The 25,088-nt window shown below is 38.6% G+C and overlaps 1 protein-coding gene and 1 long non-coding RNA gene across 5 annotated transcripts in view; both read left to right on the forward strand.

Annotated features, from left to right (window-relative positions):
• LOC114289075 (DNA binding protein) overlaps window positions 1-23,814 on the forward strand; it is a 76,432-nt gene extending 52,618 nt beyond the window's left edge. For all 4 annotated transcript variants that reach the window (XM_028232703.2, XM_028232706.2, XM_028232704.2 and 1 more), the window contains 3 exons: window positions 5,633-5,980; window positions 8,032-8,147; window positions 23,243-23,814. In XM_028232703.2, the coding sequence (XP_028088504.2) occupies window positions 5,633-5,980; window positions 8,032-8,147; window positions 23,243-23,352 (574 nt within the window). In that variant the 3' untranslated portion in view covers window positions 23,353-23,814. The remainder of the gene's footprint in view (window positions 1-5,632; window positions 5,981-8,031; window positions 8,148-23,242) is intronic.
• LOC145802023 (uncharacterized) lies at window positions 149-1,409 on the forward strand. Its single transcript, XR_014344197.1, has 2 exons — window positions 149-734; window positions 840-1,409. It is a non-coding gene; the product is annotated as an uncharacterized LOC145802023 (long non-coding RNA).
• Window positions 23,815-25,088: the final 1,274 nt, after the last annotated feature.

The raw sequence follows: 25,088 nt of genomic DNA on the forward strand, positions 1-25,088 counted from the left end.
TAGAGGCAACACCGTCAAGGGCCGCCCAGGACGGAGACAAGAAGAAAAGACCGGCGGAATAGGCGAAGAAGTGAGGTCGATGGGTGGCCGGCTGCAGAAAAGAAAACAAATCTTTGGGTGTTTTGTTTTGATTGATTGTGTGTGTGTTTTTTTTTTTTTTTTTTTTGATCGGGGTTGATCCCTGAGATGAATAAAATATGGTTTGGTGTGCAAAGCTATATTATTATTTTTATTTTTTATTTTTATTTTTATTTTTATTGTGAAAAATGGAACATAAAAAAGATAAGATAAATAAATAAAAAATTCTATTTTGTGGTGAGGGAGTCGGTGAGGGAGGTGCAAAAGGTGATTAAAAGAAATAAATAAAGAAAGAGTGTGATGATGGATATGGGTATAGATGTAATAAAGGAATGAAAAGAAAGAAATAAATAAAGAAAGAAAAGAAAGAACAGCGTGTGACTTTGTTGTTTGAGAGAGAGAGACCGTGGGTTTGGTCTCACCAAAAATCAGAAAGATAGAGAGAGCCCCCCCTGTTTGGTTTTCTCTTTTCTTCTTTATGCTCCTTAAGAGACACAGCCAACGCACAGATGGAAAGACCTAACAAAGGCCCTGCGGGCATTATTTTGCGAGTAGCTGCCAATCTTATACCAAATACAGACGCAAAGAGGAAGGTGGATCCAAACGCAAGGGCATCCCCTATTTCCTTCATCTCTGATGCTTGCATAAGAAAGTAAGCTGCAGCCATTAGAGATCCACCAGTAAGGCCTCCTAGAAGCGATCCTTTGCTTCCTGTTCTTGTATAGGCAAAAAGACCACCAACAAGGAGAAGCACTCCGTAGGCTGCAGAGGTAGCAGGGGCAAGGTCTCCGCCCAGTTGAGAGTTGCATCGATGAAAGGGACCACTAGTAGTACAAGTGGACTCAGAATTTCTGTTGAAGAGGAGGCATTGTCTTTGTCTTCCCCTGAAGCTAAAGCTAGGGCTTGTGGAAGAAATGCCCGAAAATCTCCTTCTTCTTCCTGTACTTCCTCTCAGATCGAGAATCGACGACAATGGAAATATCGGAGGCGTATTTGTAGCTGCAGCTGGTATTACTATTAGACACACACAGCGACACTGACAGGACGCCATCGTCCCCCCCAATTGACGGCAGCGCAACCTCCCTCCTCAACCAGGTACCAAACGCTGAACCCAACCAAGTCAGAAAAAGCAAAATACAGTGTGCTGTCTGTGGTTTGTGCACTCAGCAGGTTGAAGAAAGGAAATTTCAAGGTACGTGTAGAAAATTTTAGCAGACTAGGTTGAGGTCCGGCGGACGGCTAAGGTGAGGTTGCCGCCCGCCGGTGAAGCGAAAATATTAGGTTCTAAACCTACTCTGATACCATGTTGAAATTGAATGTATAAAGAGAAATAGAGAATTGTATTATTGATGTAATATAGATTGATGTATGTTTTTTGATATTACAAATGGTGAGTGGCTCATTATATAGGAGAGGGTGAGTGTAGTAGGTGAGGAGTAGGTGAAGTGGAGGTGGTAGTGGTGTAGTGGGTTAGGTTTAGTGGAGTAGGTTTAAGTGGGTGAAGTAGGTGATAGGTTTTAACACTTGGAAATAGGATGTTGAGTGCAAGTATGTTTGCCATCACAGAAAGCAATTGGCAAATCAGTAGAGGCCGGAGGAGAAGAGGGGATAGGAACCTCAGACGGAGAAGATGTACTAGCCAAGCCATAAGCAACAACATGTCGAGTGTGAGATCTTTGATAGACCTGCAATAGGGAAGACGAAGAAGATGACATATCTAGTAATGGAAGAGGAGGTGTAGGAGTATAAGAGAAGAACACATTAGGCATAGGGAGAGTAGGTGTAGGAGTGGAAGAGGGAAAGGAAGGCTCCTCCTCATGACAAGAGATAAGATCAGGAGATAGGTATTGGCCTTGGGAAGAGAAGAACGAGGTGGAGTAAAGAAAGGTGACATCAATGATAACCCTTTTGTGTATGAGAATAACCTAAAAAAACACACTTTCAATCACATTGTAACAACTTATCCTGACCAGATTCAAGAAAATGAGCAAAGGCTACACAACCAAAAACTCGAGGAGTAAAGAGGGAATGGAGAACAGGAAGGATATAATAGTGAAAACAAAGACTAATTATACAACACAACCGAGGGCATACAATTAATAAGGGAACATGTCGTGAGGATAACATCACCCCAGAAGTGTTTAGGCACCTGCATGTTAAATAATAAGGTTCGAGCAACATCTAACGCATGACAGTGTGCCATTCAACAACCCTATTTTGCTGAGAAGTGTGAGTAGTCTGATGAACAATACCCTGATCAACACAAAAGGAATTAACAACGGACTGAGTATATTCTAAGGCATTATCAGAACGAAACACTTTAATACGCTTACCAAACTGAGTATAAATTTCATTAGAAAACTGATTTAATATATCAGGTAACTCAGATCGCTGTTTCATTAAAAATAACCAAGTCATCCGAGAGAAATAGTGGCCCTTAAAACAAGAAACGAAGGTAGGCAGGAGCTATCAGTATCCAAATAATACATGTCGTGCTGCTCATGCCCCGAACCAATCATCCTCTTGGTCTTGAGGTCTTGCAAAAGACTAGAAGTGGGAGAAAAGGTTATAGAACAATGAAGAGATTTAGTCAATTGGCTAACGGACAATAAATGAAATGAAATGAAAAATGAGGGACATATAAACTAGTGGGTAAAGATAAAGTGAGTGGAATAAAGGGTATCCATTCCACTGACAGGCCAGGAGGACCCAGCAGCAAGAACAATATTGTGGGTAACAGGTTGTAAACTCTAAGAAAGTGATGAATTACCAGTGATGTGGGAAGTAGTGCCGGAATCTAGGAGCCAATGTTGGCTAGACTGAGCTATACATGCTTTATTACTTGAACTCGCCAGGGTGGCAGTAGAGGATGGAAGAGCCGATCGAAGAAGAGAAGTAAGCTCATTAATCCAAGTAGTGAGTGCCTCATGAGAATCTGAAGAAGGAGCAACAGAGCTAGAGGGGGTCAGAGTAGAGGTAGCAACATTAGTAACTTGATGTAGATGATCAGCCATACTTTTGCCAACACCAAGGCTCAGTATGACCAGTGGAACCACAATAATCACACTTCCGGTCACCATGAGAAGTAGAACCATGACCACTACAAGAACCACCACAGGAGCCATGATAAGAACCACCACCACGAGAACTATGACCACAAGAACCAAGGTTGCCATGAGACCCACTGGGAGTGGTACCACTACCAGGAACCAAAGCAGAGGAAGAGCCCATAGCAGAAGTGGAGCTAGAGATACTAGAACTGTGGCCTAATGAAGAATGTAATAAGCTAGAATATGCATTGGCAACTGAAGGTAAAGTCGCACTGGCTAAAATCTGATCGTGAAAGCCACGCAAATCAGAATCTAAACTAGTAAGCAAGGAAGCAATCATAAACTCCTTACAATGTTACTTTTGTTGGGCCAATTCCACTGTGAAAAGGCGATGTTGCAACAAGTGATCCCACAAATGCTTAAGACTACTGTAATACTCAGAGAGTGGGCGACCAAACTGTTTAGTTGCAAAATTCTGCTCATGCAGAGTATAAATGTGAGAGACATTGCTATGATTTGAAAAAGAATCAGCAAGAGAGCCCCAAATTTGCTTAGACGCCTCACAAAACTCAACAATGGTAGCAACATAGGATTCCAGGCTATGCCAAAGACAACATGTTAGAATAGTCGTGGGTTATTTAAATTATATAATGAGGAGTATTATTGTCATATTGCAACACTTGAGTTTAGTATAAATAAGTGCTCAGGTGAAGGGTTTCATTAAGAACCCAAAGCCTAATTTTTTCCATATTCTCTTCCCTTTTTCTTCTCTTTCCTTAATCCTAACCCTAACTTCTACAAATCTTTACATTTAACTTGGTATTAGAGCACTGATTCTTCTCACACAAGTGTTCAATAGAACTTGGAGATCAACACCAGGTGACTGCAATGTGCTGATGTCGTCATCCGTACGATGACATCAGTGTGATGCCACTATCCATATGGACGTCGTGCTTCAGTGAACCTGTGGATCTACTCGGTTTTGCCTCCTAATATTTATGGTTATTTTTTGTGAAATTTTTTGAAGTTGGTTAATGAGCCTTTTTGATTTTTTAATGTTTTTCGAATTTATGGCCGCTAGTTTTGGTATCTGTGATTTTGTCCTGTGTTTGGTGGCTTTGTTGGTTGGGGTCTACTCTATGGTAGCCAACTCAGTCTCCTGAGGCTTGCTTTGGTGTTTGTTTTGCTTTTTGGTGCACCAGAAGTGTTCGTTGGTCTCTAAGAGGTTCAACTCTCTCTCTCTCTCTCTCTCTCTCTCGTCTGCTGCTTCACTTTTGTTACAGCTTCAGTGGTTGTTTGTTAGCATTCTTGCTTCCTATTCTTTGTTATCGCTAGTAGAAATATTGCCTTGTTCTATCCCTTGCAATTTGGCTTGGTGTTTGTGGTTGCTCAGTGGTAGTTTTAGTATAACAGAGTAGCTGTTACCTATTCTGTCTTTTGTTATCTGTTGGATCTAGTTTTGAGTTATTTGTGTTCACCTGTTTGCATCTCATAGCTGAGTGTAAAACCCCATTGGTTAGGATGGTGTGTCTCACCCTCCATTAGTTAAGGATGATGATTTGCCCAAATCTATTACTACCAAGAAATTGAATGGTTTAAATTATATGGCTTGGGCACATGTTGTGAAGGTGTTTTTGCGTGGAAAGAAAAAAATTGCGCTTCCTTACGGATCTTCCTCCTTTGGGTGATGATAAAGAGTATCATGCTTGGTCTATCGTGGAGTCTTGTGTTATGGGATGGCTTTGGCATAGCTTGGAACCAAATGTTGCAACCATGTTTGAGTTTTGTGAAACCCCTAGGGAGATTTGGGACTCTCTTGATGAGTCTTTTTCACAATAGAGTAATGTTTCTCGAGTGTATGATCTGTATGATACCATCTTCGCTACAAAGTAGTCCACTATCTTAGTATTATAGTTGTCTGAAAAATTTGCGGGATCAATTATTGCAGCATTGCCTTTTTACTGCAGACTCAACTCAGCAAAAATGGAATTGGGAAGAGTTTATGATTGCCTCCTTGTTTACTAGTCTAGATTTCGATTTGCGTGGATTCAAGGATCAGATTTTGGCCAGTAAGACTTTGCCTTCAGCAGCTATTCCCACTTATTACGGTCTTCATTGGGCCTTTGATTGTGCAAATCACAGATTTAGTGCCTTTGATTATTTTATTTCTTAATTTGTAAACGTTCATTCAATATATATTCATGGCTTGGCCTCATTCAGAGGTAGCCTTTCAATTATTTTCTTCTTCTGGGTTTACTGTAATTTACCCTTCTATTTTGATGTAGGAATGCCTCTTCATGCTGAACTATCATGACACCTTTTACCTTAATATGTATCTACTTATTTTCTATTCTTGTTTCCAATTGCAATATTTTCTTTGTTTCTTTCCGTTTAGCACAGTTTAAACTTTTGATAAATTATGTTATGAACACTGTATCTGTGTTAATTTGTAAAGTTGCTACTTATTTCTTTTTTTGGTAAGTAGTAGTTGTAATTTCTTTCAGGGATATTTCCAAGCGCACCTTTTTAGCAAGGTTTTCTTCTCCAAGTAATTCAGTTTTTCAGTTCCTGCCAATCAGTTTAGTTAGGTGGCAAAGCGAAGGTCATGGGGACCCCATCAACAATATTGTTGCTACAACTAAAACATCATTATTGGAGCAGGGTGAGAACCATGTGTCTATTCCAATAGAGGGGGAAGATGTGGCTATTTGGATTTTTGTCTCAACTGTCTGCAATTCTGATGTTCAACATGACTTGGAATCAAGTAATCACAAAATAAACCCAGTTGGATTTTGGAGGCTAGCTCTGCTGGCAAAAAACAGGGTGATCTTGGGAAGTGCATTGGATCCAAGGTAATTTCAGTTTCATTTTGAAGCAATAACATATCCGTTTCATGTTTCATAATATTTCTTTTCTTTGTTATCGGCAGTATAGGTTGACTCAGTTCTAAACTTTTGGCATTGTTTTAATTTTGTATGGATATATATTTGTTTAGAGCAATGGTTTACAAAAAATTAATCAGGGCAATGCCATAGAAACAAAATTTTTGTACAAAAATTTTATACATAATGATGTAGTTTATTTAGATCTATTCATGGAACAATAGAAAGTTCATAATGTGTGGTTCATAATTGCAAAAAAAAAAATGTCACTGTCACTTCATCATGCATGAGTTTTCTATACAAAAATTGAGTATGCTTGGCATTTTTAAATTAAGGGTAAATTACAATAACTATAACCCATTTGCATTTTGCCCCCTTGAACCTCAAAACTCAACAGTTAAACCCCCTCAAAGTATTATCTTGTTGCAATTAATCCATTGTGTTAAGATTCTGTTAGGCTTTACACAAAATCAAATTATATGTAAAGCACATGACACATATATTGAATTTTTAGGACAATAATGCCCTTATTTGGTGATCCCGTTTGCACTTTGCCACTAAGATAAGGGTATTATTGTCACTAAAATGGGATCACGAGATAAGGGTATTATTGTCCTAAAAAAATTAATAACGGGTATTATTCCTAAAAATTCAATGTGTGCCATGTGCTTCACACATGACTTGATTCCGTTTAAATCCTGAGGCTGAATCCTAACAGAAGGTGTTTAGTGTAACAAGATAATAGTTCAAGGTTTCAAGGGGGCAAAGTACAAATGAGTCATAGTTTAAGGGAGTACTCTGTAATTTACCCTTAAATTAATTATCCAGAATTTTCATACTGAATGATAAGGGTGATTTGGGTCCTATCACTTTGAAATGAAAGACTAATCAAAATGCCCTACCACATTCTGGAGGGGAATTTTGTATACGCCACATCATTACCTTTTTGCATAGCATTTTAAATAAAACATATTTCCATGTAAAAGAAAAAGGATTCTCACTTTCTTTGTAGCATATCAAGTGAATGCATATTTCCTGCATGTATAGGATTATTTTATATTTAAAATTTCAGGAATTATTTCACTCTCGCTTTCTCCTTTTTGTTTTAAATTGAGTTTACCCTCGAGGATGTGCTTGTTTCCTTCAAATTCTAACCTACATGAATGGGAGTACAACAGATTTCACTTCACCCCCTTGTGCAAATGTGCCAATTACCTTCCTCTGATTTGGAAATAACCACATAATCTCCTTGTAGTTTGTAGATTGAAATGCACTGTTAAACATTCTATGCAATTTAGCGGCAAGTGTAAAATACATGCCAAACATAAAGGGGTTATATGCTCATTTTCAAATTTCAAGGAGGTAAATCGCTCATGGAATAAAGTACATGGGATTAAAGTGCATTTTGCCTTAAAAACAAATGACAAAAATATCCGTAGTTCACACACTTAGATTACTTACATACAGGGGTATTTTAGTCATTTTGTTTAAATTGTTAACGGACTTAACAGTGCACTTTAGTCCACAAATCACAATGTGGCTATGTGGTTATTTCCAAATGAGGGGGTAATCTGCACAAGGGCCATACCACAAGGGGATAATTTGAAATTTTCCCGTGGGAATATTATGGACATTCATGAATTTGTTTTCTACTAATACAAACCAATTACTGACATGATAAGGCAGAAATGTAAGTACCGATATGTGGAGGTTATTTAGGTTGTGTTTGGATTGTAGATTGGATCGGGATTGGAAAAGAGAAAGGAAAAAGTGAGAGAAATGTGAATAAAATATAAACTAATGTTTTCTCTATTTCCCTCACCATTTACTTTCCCTTTCTGAATCTCTATCCAAAATCCATGATCCAAACACAACCTTAGTGAGTGAGATTAATTTTGATGTGAAAGTGCATCATGCAGTTTATTTCCTGTTGAAAAAGAAATATTTTTAAATCCTAATACAATGAAATTGCTGATGGGATCTTACTAAAAGAATTCTAAAATGTAGTTTTCAATTTACAGTGCTGCTGCAATAGGTGCATCAAGTTATGTTGGCATCATTGGAACATGTGATGGACTTGTTTACATGTGGGAACTGTCTTCAGGAACTAAGCTTCGGGATCTGCATTGTTTCAAAGGTATGCTTCAAGTCCTAACTAGTATCTCTTCTGATATGGTGGTATACAAGGATCATGAACCCCGTATACTAATCTCTTCTCAGTTAATTTTCAACTTGAAAAGGTGTACATTTTCTATCCTTTTTATTCTTCAGATATATGTATATTTTAAAATATTTCTTTGACGAGGAGTCTTTAACTTTTAGTAGAGGTGGCAAACAGGCGGGTTAAAATGGGTTGTGCACTAAAAGAATTCAATTCTAACCTGACCATTTAATAAGGGGTGTAAACGGGTTGGACAAATTAACCCGATTAACTCGTTTATTTTATTAAACTCTTATGTTAATGGATGCAAATTTTCTTTGAAAATGAATTTAATATGGATAACTCAATAAATACCATATATGTGTTAGCATATTATATTAAGTGATAGCATTTTATATTCGCCGAAAGGCACACTAAAGGCACACTAGGGTCTGTCTGTAATCACTGTAATCAGCACTCAGGGATAGCACTCAGGGATCATCTTGTAAATTGCATTTCTTGTAAACCCTAATCTTCTTTTATAAATAGGGGGTGATATTCTATCATTCCCCAAGCTGGTTACCCAAGCTTCATGGTATCAGAGCAGAGCTCTAGGGTTAGGGTTCAAAACTGTACCTAGTTGGATCATCTGCTTCGTCGATCTTCAGCCATCGTCTTCATCAGCCGCTTCGTCTTCATCAGCCGATTGGATCATCTGCTTCGTCTTCGTTGATCTCCTGCTTCGTCGATCTCCTCAGGTCCTCAGCTCGTCTTCGTCTCCTCAGCTCTGTCGTCTCCGTCACTCGTCGCCCTCTTCGTCTCCGTCAGCTTTGTCGTCTCCGTCACTCGTCGTCCCTCGTCGTCCCTCGTCGTCCTCACTGTGGTATACTCTCCGACTCTAGTCTATCTATAAATATATATATATATATATATAAATAGCCTGATATATATATATTTATATATAAATATATGTATATATCCTGATATCTACATAAATTAATCAAAAAAAAAAAAATCAAAAAAAAAAAAAAAAAAAAATCAAAAATCAAAAATCAAAAATAAAAAAATAAAAAAAAATAAAAAAATAAAAAAAAAAAAAAAAATGGTTTCTTAATTTTGTTATATCTTTATAGTGGTCATTGTGCCTGTTATATCACTACCACCTTCCAGGTTTGTGATTACCCCTAGTTGTGTTGCGGGTTCGGTAGTATTGTATCCATGACAGACTCCACCAGTGTGTCTCCTTCTTCTCAAACACCAAAGAGTGAGAGTCCCATTCTACCTACTGCCATGATTGAGAATCCCAACCCTAGTCTGAAAATCACCACCTCTCTATTTAATGGTCAGAACTACCTAGCATGGTCCCAAAGTTTGACTATGTTTTTAAAGAGCAGAGGGAAGATGGGATATGTTGATGGCAGGATACAGGCCCCTAGTACCACTGACTCAAGTTATGAACAATGGGAGATTACCAACTCTTTAATTATGAGTTGGCTTATCCATTCGATGGTTCCAGAACTTGGTGAGGGCTACTTGTCTATGGAGACTGCCCAGGATGTTTGGGAGGCTGTGGCTGTTACCTATTCCCGCAAAGGGAATTTTTCACAGGCATTTGAGTTGCGCCGCTCTATTGAGAGCACACTTCAGGGGGAGCAAACTGTTCTTCAGTACTTCACTTTCCTCACCAACGGCTGGAAACGCCTTGATCACCTGGAAGACTATAAGCCCGTTTGCCCTACTGATTCTATCGGGTACAAGAAGTTCATCGCACGGGAACGGGTCTTTAAATTTTTGGCCGGCCTAAATGTGGAGTATGATCCAGTTAGGGGTCGGGTTCTGAGTATGGATACTCTTCCTTCACTTCAGGAGGCATTTTCCTATGTACAAAATGAGGAGAGTCGCCGGTCTGCTATGATGTCCCCTGTCTCTACTGACCGTTCCGCATTACTGTCTACTCCTCGAGATGGCCTCAGCCTGCCTCATCCGTCTGCTGCTAAGGAGTCTGTATTTTGTGATTATTGCAAGAAGCCGCGGCATACTCGTGAGACGTGTTGGAAGCTTCATGGGACTCCCTCCGGGGGTCGCAGTGATAGGTCTGGTTCTCGAGGAGGTCGGTCAGGTCCATCTAGGGGACGTGGTTCCTATTCCCGGGCTCATCAGTCTAGTGCCGTTGATACCCTTGATACTACTTCTACTTCTGTTACCCAAGCTTCTGATACTGAGCTGGAGGATGCTTTGCGCCAATTGTTGGACCGCCGATCTTCTACTGCTCTCAGTACCGCTTCCTCGTCCTTTGCCCGCTCAGGTAACTTAGCATCTTCTCCTTGTGCTTTTTTGTGTCATACATCTTTGCCTTGGATTATTGATTCTGGTGCCTCAGATCATATGTCTGGCTCCGCTGATCTTTTCTCTGTCTATAAGCCCTCTTCAGGTCAGGACAAAGTTAGGATTGCCGATGGAACTGTTTCTTCCATTTCTGGCAAAGGTTTAGTCCAAGTCACTCCTACCATACATCTATCTTCTGTTCTCCATGTCCCCAAGTTTTCTGTTAATCTATTATCCTTAAGTCGTCTTACCCAGGATTTGAATTGTCGTGTGACGTTTTTTCCTGATCATTGTCTTTTTCAGGACCTTGTCACGGGGAGGACGATTGGCAGTGGTAGTGCAGCAAATGGTCTCTACTTCCTAGATCAACCGGACAAACTTGCTTATTCTTCCACCACGTCTTCTACTACCCCCGCTGATGTATGGCTGTGGCATCGGCGTCTTGGGCATCCCTCCTTTCATTTACTTAAGCATTTATTTCCTTCTAGTTTCGCAAATCATCATGTGTCTGACTTTCTTTGTGAGTCTTGTCAACTTGGAAAACAACATAGAGCTTCTTTTGCTCCCAGTTTGAATAAAAGTTTTGTTCCTTTTTCATTAATACATTCTGATGTTTGGGGTCCCTCTCGTGTTCTGTCTGTGAAAGGTCATCGCTGGTTTGTTACATTTATTGATGATTTTTCTCGTGCTACTTGGGTGTATCTCATGAAAGATAAAAGTGAGGTTTTCTCTGTGTTTCGCACTTTTCATAAGATGATTTGTACTCAGTTTGGGGCCACTATCAAAATCTTTCGTTCTGATAATGGCGGGGAATACATCGATTCTGGGTTAGGACAATATTTCTCTACTCATGGCATTATCCATCAGACCTCTTGCACAAATACCCCTCAACAGAATGGGGTGGCCGAACGCAAAAATCGGCATCTTCTTGACATGGCTCGGTGCATGTGTTTTTTTATGCATGTGCCTCGACCCTATTGGGGCGACGCTGTTCTCACCGCTGCCCATCTTATTAATCGTCTCCCTACCCAGGTCTTGGCCAAACAGGCTCCGCTTCACGTCCTCCTCGGTTCTCAGTCCTTGTTTTCTATTCCTCCTAAAATATTTGGTTGTGTCTGTTTTGTCCACAATCACTCTCCCTCTCGTGGTAAGTTGGACCCTCGCTCCCTCAAGTGTGTTTTCCTTGGTTACTCTCCTACTCAAAAGGGGTATAAATGTTACCACCCTTCGTCTCGTAAGTGGTTTGTGTCCATGGATGTCACTTTCTTTGAATCCCAGTCCTATTTCTTGTCCTCTCCGGTGTCACCGTCCTCATTTCCGGGGGAGCCTTGGTGTGAAGTGAGTCCTGTGCCTCCTATGGTGGAACCAGTTGTTCTTGCCCCACCCTCTACTACTGTGCTTCCTATGGTGGAACCAGTTGTTCTTGAACCCCCCTCTTCTACTAGGACTATAGAACCCACTGTCACCAAGAATACGGACGGGCATGTTTATGTCCGGGACATAGACAGAAAACAAGTTAACTGGATACACGGGACCGTTTCTGCTACCCCACTGCCATCGCCTGCTTCTGATGAGAGTCGAGGTAATTTTGAATCTCTCGAGTCCATTGATCTTGATGTTCCTATTGCCAAGAGGAAGGGTGTGAGATCTTGTACTCAACATCCTATCTCACAGTTTGTATCATACTCTCATTTGTCATCCTCATATAGAGCGTTTGTGTCCAATATTTCCTTTGTTAGCATTCCTAACCATTTTCAGGATGCTCTTGCTACCTCTGAATGGAAACTAGCCATGATTGAGGAAATGAAAGCACTTAGGAAGAATGGCACTTGGGAATTGACTGAGTTACCTCCGGGCAAACGACCTGTGGGATGTAAATGGGTATATACTGTGAAACACAAAGCAGATGGTTCTATTGAGCGTTACAAGGCAAGACTTGTGGCAAAAGGGTTTACTCAGACATATGGCATTGATTATCAGGAGACCTTCGCACCCGTGGCTAAAATGAATTCAGTCAGAATACTTCTCTCTCTAGCAGCTAATCTAGATTGGCCGCTTTATCAGTTTGATGTCAAGAATGCTTTTCTCCATGGTGACCTCGAAGAAGAAGTATATATGGACATTCCTCCGGGTTTTGAGGATCATCAAACAGAAGGCAAAGTATGCAAACTTCGGAAGTCATTATATGGTCTCAAACAGTCTCCAAGGGCTTGGTTTGAGAGATTCACTCAGGCTATGATTAAATATGGCTTCAAACAAAGTCAGGCAGATCACACATTGTTTGTGAAACATTCCTCACACGGTAAGACTACAGCACTTATTGTTTATGTAGATGACATAGTTCTTACAGGCAATGATAGTGGGGAAATACCTCTGTTGAGAAAATATTTAGCTAAAGAGTTTGAAATCAAAGACTTGGGCAGCTTGAAGTATTTTCTGGGCATTGAAGTTGCTCGCTCTAAGGATGGGATATTTATTTCACAGAGAAAATATGTGCTTGACCTGTTGAAGGAAACTGGGATGCTTGGTTGCAAGGCATGTGCCACCCCCCTGGAACCCAATCAGAAATTAGGGGATGATGAAGGAGGAGAAGTTGTGGATAAGGGGAGCTATCAACGATTAGTGGGAAAGCTCATTTACCTCTCTCACTCCCGTCCTGATATTGCTGTTGCTGTCAGTATAGTTAGTCAGTTTATGCATGCTCCTCATCAGATTCACCTTGAGGCTGTCATGAGAATCTTGAGGTATTTGAAGTCTGCTCCTGGTAAGGGTCTGTATTTTTCAAAGTATGATCATCTTCGTGTAGAAGCCTATACAGATGCTGACTGGGCTGGGTCAGTAACTGATAGGAGATCAACTTCAGGGTATTGCACATTTGTTGGCGGCAACCTAGTTACTTGGAGGAGTAAGAAACAGAATGTGGTTGCCAGGTCAAGCGCAGAAGCTGAGTTTAGAGCTATGGCACAAGGTGTGTGTGAACTTTTATGGATCAAATTATTGTTGCATGATCTAGGTATTGATCAGACGGACTCCATGCGGTTATACTGTGACAATAAGGCCGCCATCAACATCGCTCACAATCCAGTTCAACATGACAGGACAAAACATGTTGAGATTGATCGCCACTTCATTAAGGAGAAACTCACTAGTGGTATCATTTGTACTCCCTTTGTCCAGTCAGGTGAACAACTTGCTGACATTCTCACCAAGGGAATTGGGAATAAACCATTTCATGACATCGTAGGCAAGCTGGGCATGATAGATATCTTCGCACCAGCTTGAGGGGGAGTGTTAGCATATTATATTAAGTGATAGCATTTTATATTCGCCGAAAGGCACACTAAAGGCACACTAGGGTCTGTCTGTAATCACTGTAATCAGCACTCAGGGATAGCACTCAGGGATCATCTTGTAAATTGCATTTCTTGTAAACCCTAATCTTCTTTTATAAATAGGGGGTGATATTCTATCATTCCCCAAGCTGGTTACCCAAGCTTCAATATGTACATGTATATATAGAAGTAAATATTTATTTTTTGTATTGTTTAGGTAGATATATAGATGTAATGTATACAAACATTTATATATGAGAGTTCAAAATTCCTAAAATGAGAAGAAATTTAAATGTGAAACACAGTTTTTAGAAATATATATAGATATAGATTTTTGATTAAGAACTTGATTGGTGATCACATTTAACTAAGGAAAATAGCATATAAATCCAAAAAGAAGACTCCACATCCGATATGATGGAATCTGAGCCATCAAGCCAAGCCTTGAACTTCACTCCTAAGCCAGGGCAAGAGCAGAGGAGAAGCAGCAACCATTCCGTCTTCTCCTCTTCATTTTCTATCAGCAAATAATGGGATTAGAAGGCACCTAGAATCCCTTCTATCGAGCTATCTCAATCTTGGCTTTCTGATCTTACTTATCAGTGGTAGTTTTTGGAGTAGCTAGTGTAAAGCCTGTGTTCTAAGGTTCTAAAAGAGAGGAGCAGGCTAGATAAGAATTGTATTATTAGTTTGTATCTCCTTGCCTTTATTGTTGCCAAACGAAGAGCTAAGGCCAAAACAGAATGTATTAGCTGGGAGCTGTCTCCCATAACAAGCCCCAAAAACCAGCCTAGTACTTGGAAAAAAAAGAGGATCCAATTGAAAAGAAACAAACCCATAGTTCGTCATTGATGAGCAAGTGTCTTGCTCAATTACAGAACACACGAAAAAGAAGAGCTTATAACTGAATAAAATTCTATTGGTTATCTTTTTCCAACATTACCAGACTGTTTTTCTTAGATTTTATTACAAATATTATATATGCTAAGCTTGGGGAGACTAAAACACAAACAAGCAATAACATACCCCTGCCAAAGCAGGGGAATCAAAAGAAAACCACAAAAACCCTACCGAAATAGTAACGCAACACCACCACATTTGCCCATATATCTTTTTATATCCCCAAGTTAACCCCACCATCAAAAGATAATAGATGGGAACTTGGGGAAAATACATGGGCAAGTATGCAATACTCAAACAAGAGTAAACAAGCTAAAACAGCCACCAAGACTAATCAAAAAATGATAACCACCCCGCATGCTCGCAGTCTCAATCACAGATGAAACATGGCGCCCAATAAGCATCTCGCATCCTCATAGCCGTGACATCCATAGCTACTCAACCAAAGCCATGACAGAGGAAAAAAATCAGTCCCATGAAAGGTCTTGATGGAGTCACATGAAGCTCACACGGTCAGTCACCATAATTAACGATCTTAGAGAGTATAACGAAAACCCAAAGCCACTACAACAACCGTCAGAGTCGAAGTCAATCCCATCATGAGACCAATCACCCCATCCCCTAAGCCTCAATCCCCACAGTAGTATCCCTCTCACTCCATGTCGGGAATGGCTTAAAGATCAATATCAAGATGGGTCACAAGAAAACAAGAGGCAAGTAGAACAATCTGGTAGACCTCACATCTCCCAATATCTAACTCGGCTGATCATCAAACCACAATTCCCCATAACAGTGACCCCTTAATCACCCTTGGCGGAAATGGCTCAAGAAGAACCTCATATGGAGTCACATGAGGATCATGCGATCAATCATCATGAATAAACTGGCTATAACCAATATACTGCTGCGTAATGGCTCAACAAAAGAAACCCATCTACCAGTACCCCTATATTTTAGCAACCTGAAGCAAATCTTCAAGTGGGCCCAAAAAAGAGATCCCACGGGTACAGCCCACAAGATAGAAAAAATTAGCTCACAAATCAGCCAAAAATCCTCAAACAACTTGTACTGCTCAAGTGGGCCCCACTCTTCATAAGAATATAAAAAACTGCTCAAATGAGGCACCAATTCAAAGGAGGCACCATTCCAGCAAACAAACAACTTGGCACCAATACACATATACATATATAATAGATGACATACTTTTCTTTTTGTCACTCCCAAGAAGCACACTATCAGCATGTATTGTCCCTGTGCAGAATGATTACCTAGAAGATATTAGGTAAGGACTGAGCAGTACACAGCACGCTTGAAACAAGAACACAACACTAGCATGCCTGGGCAGGAAAAACTGAGCCCAAACAGCCACATCAACATAACCACTCACCCTAGGAGCGTGAAGCACACCACCTTCACACTCGCAAGGACACCGACATCAAACCCGGGACTGAAGCTGAACAACCCAATAGTGGCACTACCCACGACCGGGAGCATCAACCCATACCCCAGCTTGACCACTTCCACAGAAAACCAACGCCGGTAAAGACGACTGGCTACAAACAAACTAGACGCACGCCGGGAATTAGAATTGGCCCAGACAATCAGTTCAACATCCACACAGCACATCTTTAATCCTCAACCCAGCACTACTGGCGAAACTAGACAACCCATGGTTGAGAATGGAGGTAGCTTAGACGGACGACGACAAGCAGAATAAAACCGAGCATGTTGGATGATGGACGTTGCCCACCATTTTGCTAAGCTATTGGCATTAACTTTGTAATATTTTAACGTAAATTCACTTCACCTCCTTGTGATTTTGCCTCAGAGCAATTTACCTCCTAAAGTACTACCATTAGTTTTTCGGTCAAAAGTAATAGTAGGTGTGCTACACTCTCTCCCAAATTGAGAGTGGCAATGCAAAAATCCCAACTCAAAGTAAAAAATTGGATCAAATGCCAAAAATACACTCATCTGCATCTTTTTCCCCACACTAAATTCTAATCCTAACCGTCATCTTCCATCAACAATTTAATTTAAGATGTTCTTGAATGCTAAATTGGGTTTAAAATAAAAATTTAGATTAAGGTAATTTTATAGTAATAAATTAGGACATGTTTAATTTAAAATGTTGTTAAATAAGAAATTGGGTTAAAATTTTAAAATTAAAAATAGATTATGGTAATTTTATGGTTAATAAGGTGTTTAGGTTAATTTGTGGTTTAATTATGCGATTAAGATATATAAAATTATATGTATTAGAGAAGAGAAAAGAATATGGCATGGGAGTATTTAGGTCATTTTGCTCATTTATTAACATAGTAAGTTTTGCACTTTAGTCCAAAACTAGAAGGGGGTTCTCTGCTTATATTTGAACCATAGTGGAATAAAGTGTTCTGAGGCAAAACCGCATGGGATAAAGTGAATTTTGCCCTATAATATATGTAGCATATTCAAATCAATTAATAGTCACTGCCCTGGTGGAGTAGCACAAGCCTGAAGGTTTGCAAACTCGTGTAAGCGATGATAGACCTTTTGGCACTTGCGGGTTTACCTCAAATTTTTTCAGGCACCCATGAGTAGAACCATTGAGGACCCATTACCCACCCATTTTAACCCTCATAAATTATTGGGTGTAGCAATGTTACCATATTACAACCTGTGTAATAAATAAGCAGGTTTCAATCCATAAAATGACGAGCGGGAATGGGCGGATTGACAGGTTTGGGCTAATATTGCCAGCTCTAGCTTTTAGATTGCCCTTTTCATTCAATAAAAAAAAAAAAAAAATTATAAATAATATGAGGTCTATGTCATAACCCCATTCCGTCCCAAACAGGATAGCATTATGACCGACCAGTAGTTCTCAACTACCGATGGCCTAACAAGACTGGACTGACAATACTTGGGGCTTATGCGGAATCATTTGTCCATTAATTACCAAGAGTCCATTCAGTGTATGTGCATAAGTCGTATGAAAACAAACATACATCCTTCTTTTATTAATATCTTTCGTTATTACAAAGTCCAAACAACAAAAAGAAAGGAAAATACAACATCTTATACAAGCTTACAAACCAAAACACATATACAAGGCTGTCTTTTTAAGGGTACATCTCTCAAGAGTGCAAACTCAAAAGTAAAAGAAAAGACTTCTAAGTTGACTTCTCATCAGATCCATGATCTTTTTCATCGCCTACATACATATAGGGGAGAGGGGTGAGCCATTTCCTAGTGAATAGTAATAAAGTAAAGCGGTAAATGAATGAACACTGAGAAGCTTTATATACATAGCATAAAATCATAGTTTGAACATAGTTTAACTTGAGCAAGATGATTCAAAACTTGACTTGCAAACATTTACATAAGGATGAACATTCCAAAGATAACGAGGTGTTTAACTAGCCTGGGTACCGGTTAAACGGCCCACCCGAAGGTGGCAAGGTGAGCTCAACCATCAAGATGTTATTGGCATGAGTCCCCCAATAACTAGGACTTCCAAGGGTGTCATCTAAATACATGTTAAAAAAATATATATTGTTCATTATAGCGAAGAAATAACGTAATTTTCATAAGCATAAAGTAGATTTCGCATTTGAAACATAGTCAAACATAGTGTTACTAAACGACTAGTCACAAATGGACAAATGGCTCCTTGAACAAAGGTGTACTCGTCCAAAGCTTAACGTACACAAAGTAAGAACCAGGCATTGAAGTACCTACCTTAACTTGCAAGAACATAACAAATTGAGTGCTTTAACTTTACTTAATGTTCTCCTAAACTTCTCTCGAGTGTAAAGTTTTGTTCTATGTTTAATTCGAGTCCCAAACAAGTGTATAATAAGTGTTAAATGCAACTTGCAAGTATGGAAGTGCTCTAGAGGACTAAGGCTTGAAAAACAGGTATCGGTGTTGGAACAAGGGTGCCACATGTGCAGGGCTCATGGGCTGCATGTGCGGCCTGCAGTGTCAAATTTGAGTTCCAAAAATCTAGCTGCACGTGCGGAAATGGCTGCTTCAAGCAGTCCGAAATTGCAGCTTTGTTCTAAGCTTTCCTCTCTCATTTCTTTAACTTGGGACCTTGCGAACTCAATACAAAACATGCAAAATTAATGGTAAAACTTGGAAGTAAGATATTTTCTAAAACAATAACATCAAAACATGATTTAATTTCCAGATTCAAGGATCAAAACCAAGGCTTTATCAAGAAATTCACGAACCCTAGTTCCTATTCAATCTTTTTGTTCTCAACTCTCAAGACATGGAATTAAACTCACAAAAGTTCTTGGAAATCTATGAAGATATGGAGGTGCAACCTCTCATGCAATAAAAACATCAAAACCTAGATGAACATGGCATGAATCAAGATTACTCAACTTGTTCTTCATTTCAACCACCTCTTTTCTATTCTTTTCTTTGTTTCTTCTTTACTAACTCAAATTAATCCTAGTTTCTTCTCAATCCTAGATACTAGGTAGGATTACTACAAGATTTAAGGTTCAAATTTACTTGGACAAAATTCAATTTACCCCCTTGTGGTTAGCGTCTGGAGCACTGCACCTCCCTATAGTTCAAATATAGGCAAAAAACCCCCTTAGAGTTATGGACTAAAATGCTACTCTAACTCTATTAAAGTTAGTTGTAAAATGACGTTTATGCCCTTTATATCTTCCCCTCCTTTGCAAAATAATTAAATTGGTAAAACTTAATATTTTAATATTATTTCTAATTTATATAGCTTATTAATGAAAAAAATTAATAAAATCAACCAAAATTTTTATATGGCTTATTAATGAAACATTTTAACTCAATTTTTGTGCAATTACATATTAAATCATATATTTATTTATTTATTCACCTATATATATTTATATATAGGTGTGTGTATAACCAGTCAGTTATTAACATGAAAAGGACAAAACAATCAACAAGAATCCTTATTGTTATGCAAGCAAAAGAGTAAGAATCCTTAATGCTGTGCAAGTAAAAGAGTTGGCCACTTATCAACATAAAAACCCATTACCCTACAGAAAACAGTCAGCTATTGATGTGCCAGCAAAAGGGAAAAGCAGCAACCAACTATAAATCAACCCTCCAAAACATGATCAGAGTAATCAATCTATTGAAATCAAACTTCCAGCAACTTGATTCCTTCCAGATATTTGTAAGAAAATAAAATTCTTGGACCAACGCCAATGATATTTCCAGGATATCGTTCACTAAACGCCTTCTTTATTCTTTCTCCAAGATCTCCTGGCATTTTTGTCCACAGCTTCTCTGATAATTCTTCTCGGACAAATAGCCATGATGGGTCCTCCAGGTTATCCACCGGCCACCGGACAAACTGCCATCAGTGGGTGTTTGAAAGTCAGGTTCATAATCAGGGTAAAATCAGAAACTTCACGCCTGAACTACCTTGATCTTGCCTCAATTGAAAAGCCATCCTCAAAAGAACTAGCTCATAACATTGCTGTAATTTATGATAGAGTTTGTTTACATTGAATAAGAGGAAAAATTTTGCTTGAGCCTTCGCCTACGGGGAAAAAAAATCTAATCTTGTTTAGATGCAGAACTTTATTGCAATCTGACATGGCTTTTTTTTGCACCAAGATTGGCATTTGAAACTCAATTGAATCTTACAGACTCACGATTGAAGTGATGGGGGTTGGTGAGGGGATGAATGGAATTTTGTTGCTTTAGGAAGGGTTTTTCCATGGTTAGGGTTTTCAGATTATTAAGATTTCCAAATGAGGAAGATGAAGATGATGAGGGTATATTTCTCTTTTTTTCCAACAAATAGTTGACTATGATTGAAAATTTTCATTCCTACTCTCAAATTATGCGTGTGACTTACATTTTCCATCAAACTGGACGGAATTTTTAACAGTAGCACTTTAGTCCAAAAGCACAAGAAGGTTCTCTGCCTATTTTTAAACAATAGGAGGGGTGAAGTGCTCCGAGCCTGAACCACAAGGGGTAGGAATGGCAACGGGACGGGCCAGGGCCGGGGATTACACTCCCTGTCCCTGATCCCCTACGGGGACGCCACCACCTCCCCCACTCCCACCCCCACCCCCTAACGGGGATCGGGTTTCCTCGACCCCGGAAAAACCCCGACTTTTTTTTTATTTAAATTTTATTCAACAAAAGAACAAAAAAAACAAAAAAAAATAGAAAAAATTAATCTATTTTCAGTATGTTTCAATTCCTCATCAACAATCATCAACTTAAAAAAATAAAAATAAAAATAAATCTGAGAAAGGAAAAAAAATCTAAAAAAATCATCAACAACAATTATCAACAACAGATTTTAAAAAATATCAACAAATTTGAAAAAATCATCAACAAACAACAGTCATGGATTCTCTCTCTAAAACTCTATTTTGATTTGGATCTAGATCTCACAGTCGGTGACGGAGGAGGCGATGGAGCAGAGGATCGGCGACAGAGGAGACCATGACGGAGGAGGCCATGGAGGATCATGAGAGAGTTGAGAGAGAGTGAGACAGTGAGAGAGTTGAGAGAGAGAGAGTGGATAGTCAGAGTGAAAGAGACAGATTTGAGAATCTGAGATAAAGCCTAGCCTAAACATATATATGTAATATATAATATAATAAAGCTTAACATATATATATCTATATAAAGACGGTTCGGGGATGTTCGCCGCGGGGCTGGGTCTGGAGAAGCTATCACCGTCCCCGGCCCGAAAATTATCAGAGATTAAATTTTTAATACCATCCCCGGCCCTATGGGGATAATTTTCAGGAGAAATCCGTCTTAATCGGAGTCGGGGGATCGGGTTCCCGTCAAGCCGGGTTTAAATTGCCATCCCTAACAAGGGGGTAAAGTGAATTTTACTCAATTTTCCTCATGGATGATCAAAAATGGTGCTTCATGTTAAAGTTCTTCAAGCCCTTCTCTCTCTTGCTTTCTCCTTTCTCTATTTTTCTTGTTCTTTCTCCTTTCTTCTAATTTGTTTCTCCAGCAGATTTTTCTCTTCTTCTCTCTTGGTTTTATTAAGGTAAGACAAAAGATTGGCAAGGACAAAAATGTAAGGTGTGTGTATCATGTATGTGCTTGCTTAATTAATTGTCTAATCTTGCTTGCTTAGCCTAATTAACCAAGGTTTGTACTAATTAATCAATGTTAAGCTTAATCATGCTTAGTTTAATTAATCCTAATTAAGGCTCACTAATCATACTTAATTAACATTAATCCCTGATCAGCAAAATAACACATAGCATGAAATGGACAAGCATATTAGTCTAGGATCTTTAAGTCCCTCAATTAGTGTATAGGCATTTTCTAGCATTGTCAAATTCTAACTTAAAGTATCCCCTAACTCAAAGCAGAAAGAAAATAAATTCCTAGACTAAAGTTTCAAACTAACTTCTCCTTCTCTTCTAGTTCTTAATAGATCCCAACTAAAACAAGCACATAACACCATGCATGAATGCAAGAACAATAACACATGTATCATGCAAGTATGATTGGGTTATCACAGTCTGACAAGGTTATATGCTGGCTGTAAACTACCTAATGATACCCTCCTTTACCTGTGCAAAAATTACATACAACGCATGCACAGTTAGACTTTAATAATGTACTTGGAATTTCACACATTGCTTTAATGTTATTTCTAAGGTTTCCAGTGTTTTACGAGCAATCTCTTGATAAATAGTTCAAATTCCATGTAAAAGTTGTGTCTATCCATGAGAAGTGAGCCAAGTCTAATGTAGGTAAATGCAGAAAAACGCCTCCCATCTGGATCATTCAAAGGCTTTGTTCTTTCCAAGATGCTATAACCTTCTCTATCTGGCATGGGAGAGCATTTCCGCTAACTGTTATGAAACATCAGATGAAGCATTCAGCACCTGAAAATGAAAATATAAATGTCACAAAACTAAAGCTTCAAACAAAGATATGCAATATTTTGCACAACAATCCTCCACATACTCTCATTGTAATGGGCAATGTCTATTAGAGGAGGATCTATCTCCCAGTAGGCAAATTAATCTTTGATTACTGGAATTTATTCCAACTTATATGTTGTAAAGAACACGTTTATATGCTTAAATTCCATTTCTTGGTCTGTCTGACCTAACATTAGATATCTTGTGGATTCAGTTCAGCTTCAAAAGCGCAGTGCACTAGCTGTTATATCCTCCTTATATAGATTTCTTAACGTTGTCAAAGATCTTTGCCATCTAAATGGTGCAATTTGTTGTTGTCAGGGTTGGGAGGTGACAGTTTTGTTAGAAGACTATTGGGTCAACCCCCTTGAGTCAAAAGAAGACTATTGGTCCATGTAAAGCTATTCTTTAAAGGAAAAAAAACATAAGAATGTCGCATTGATTACCTGATACTACACAATCACCACCCTCTTGCAATATTTGATTAGCCATCTATGTAGTTGGAACTTATTGTGATATAAATTTAATGAACTTTTTGAGTCATATGTACTTTAGACAATGCATATATTTCTGAGGTTGAAGACATCATGTGTTCTTGCTAATTTTTCTTCTCATATATCAGATGTTGGAGTCTCATGTATTGCGATTGATGATTCAAGGTCGGGTCCTCTGGCTGTTGCTGCTGGAGACCAACTGATGGTTTATTTGCCTTCTCAAGGAGGCATTTTCTGATCACCGTGGTAATAATATGCAAACAAGTCTACTCATTCTCTAAGATGATCTTACCTGTGGACCTGTTGGCCAGTGAAGAACCATATTGTTTTTTTAGTTGTGCCATGCAAACTACCAAGCAATGCAGAGTGGACAGATTTTTAGGTGTACAATCTGTCATGAATGTTGTAATTTTGTACCTCTTTTCTGTTCAGTTCAAATTTTGATGAAAGTTACACCTATTGCCCTCGTCAGTGTAAATAGGTGTACAATCGTCATAGCGAGAATGTTGCAATTTTGTACTTGTATCTGTTTTCGGTTCAAAACTGATAAAAAATGACACCTACGTTGTGTTTAGATCATGAATTTGGAAAGAGAAGGAAAACAGATAAAGTGAAATGTGAATGTAATATAATTACATTTCACCTAATGTCGTTATTAGTGTATGTAATGAGTTGAATCAAATTCGATTCATTTATTTTCGGTTTGTTTACTAATATTCTTGGCAAACATGCGAGTTTGGGTATTGATTGGAGCTGGATTGGTAGAAATTTCCAAATCATTTAGTTGTATTATTATTATTATTATTATTATTATTATTATTATAGTTGTAGTGTTGTAGATCATTCTATTTAAATTAATAAAAACAAATTACATTACTTTTATTCGACTTTGTGAGTGAGAGCAGCTCAAAAATTTTAAGTTTTAATTATTTTGGCTTCAGCTATTGAATCTGAATATAGATTTAATTTTTGAGTTCTATTTGATTCACAGTCGAAAACAATATGTGGCCACACCATCACACGTGTGATGGTACTATGCAAGTGTGGCTGCACAACTTATGTTGTGTGGCCGTGAATACGTTGTGCGATATGCATATGGGTGGTGGGGTTGGACTTGCAAATTGTGGTTAGGGGTCCAAAAATCCACAGGTCCACTGGATCTTGGGTCTACCATTTTATTCTTAGGCTAACTTGTTGCCTAAGAAAGCCCAATCAACTCTCAATTGACATTTTATCTTAAAAATTAGGTTAACACTTCTGTAAAATTTGTGAACTTGGATTTAATTGGACCTTCCCCCTATTTTGAAAGTGGCCAAAGATTTAATTGGACTTTCCCCATATTCTCCTTTTTGAAAGAGGCCAAAGAGTTAGGTTTGATAAAAATAGGTTTTAGGGGTAAGATGATAATTTTGGGGAAAATAGGGTTAAACACAGAACATTTCTAAAGTCAAAGTTTAACACTTTTCATCATTGGGAAGCATCCAAACACCTAACTTTATATGGTTAGTCAAAATGTGATATCTACTGTCACACTCTAAATCCAAGTATGACCGGTCATGGCTCAATGGGACATAGTCCAAGATACACAAAACTCTAAACATGAATCCATAATCACAGAATAAATGTAATAGTGGTCCAGTAATAAATAAATTAAAACTCAATCCAATGAAATGTCACAAGTATGCATGGTAAAACAAGCCATAACCAACTTTCAAAAATATATACCAAGTGGGATACAAAACGCTCACAAAATAAATAATTGTAAATAAAATCCAATCACAATATATGCACAAAACTGACATAACAAGCTAAAATAAAAATAAATGAATGTCTTAAAAGTCCATAAGATAGAGTCCCTACTGAGCCACGGGTCCACTCTAAGTCCTCTCACTTGAAAATGTTTAACAACTAAGTCAAATAAGATATATATTATAGAAACTAAATTGACATACAATTTTGATAAAGACAATCTGT

Source organism: Camellia sinensis, chromosome 11, assembly GCF_055761805.1.
Source record: "Camellia sinensis isolate YWXY chromosome 11, ASM5576180v1, whole genome shotgun sequence".
NCBI classification, from domain to species: Eukaryota; Viridiplantae; Streptophyta; class Magnoliopsida; order Ericales; family Theaceae; genus Camellia; species Camellia sinensis.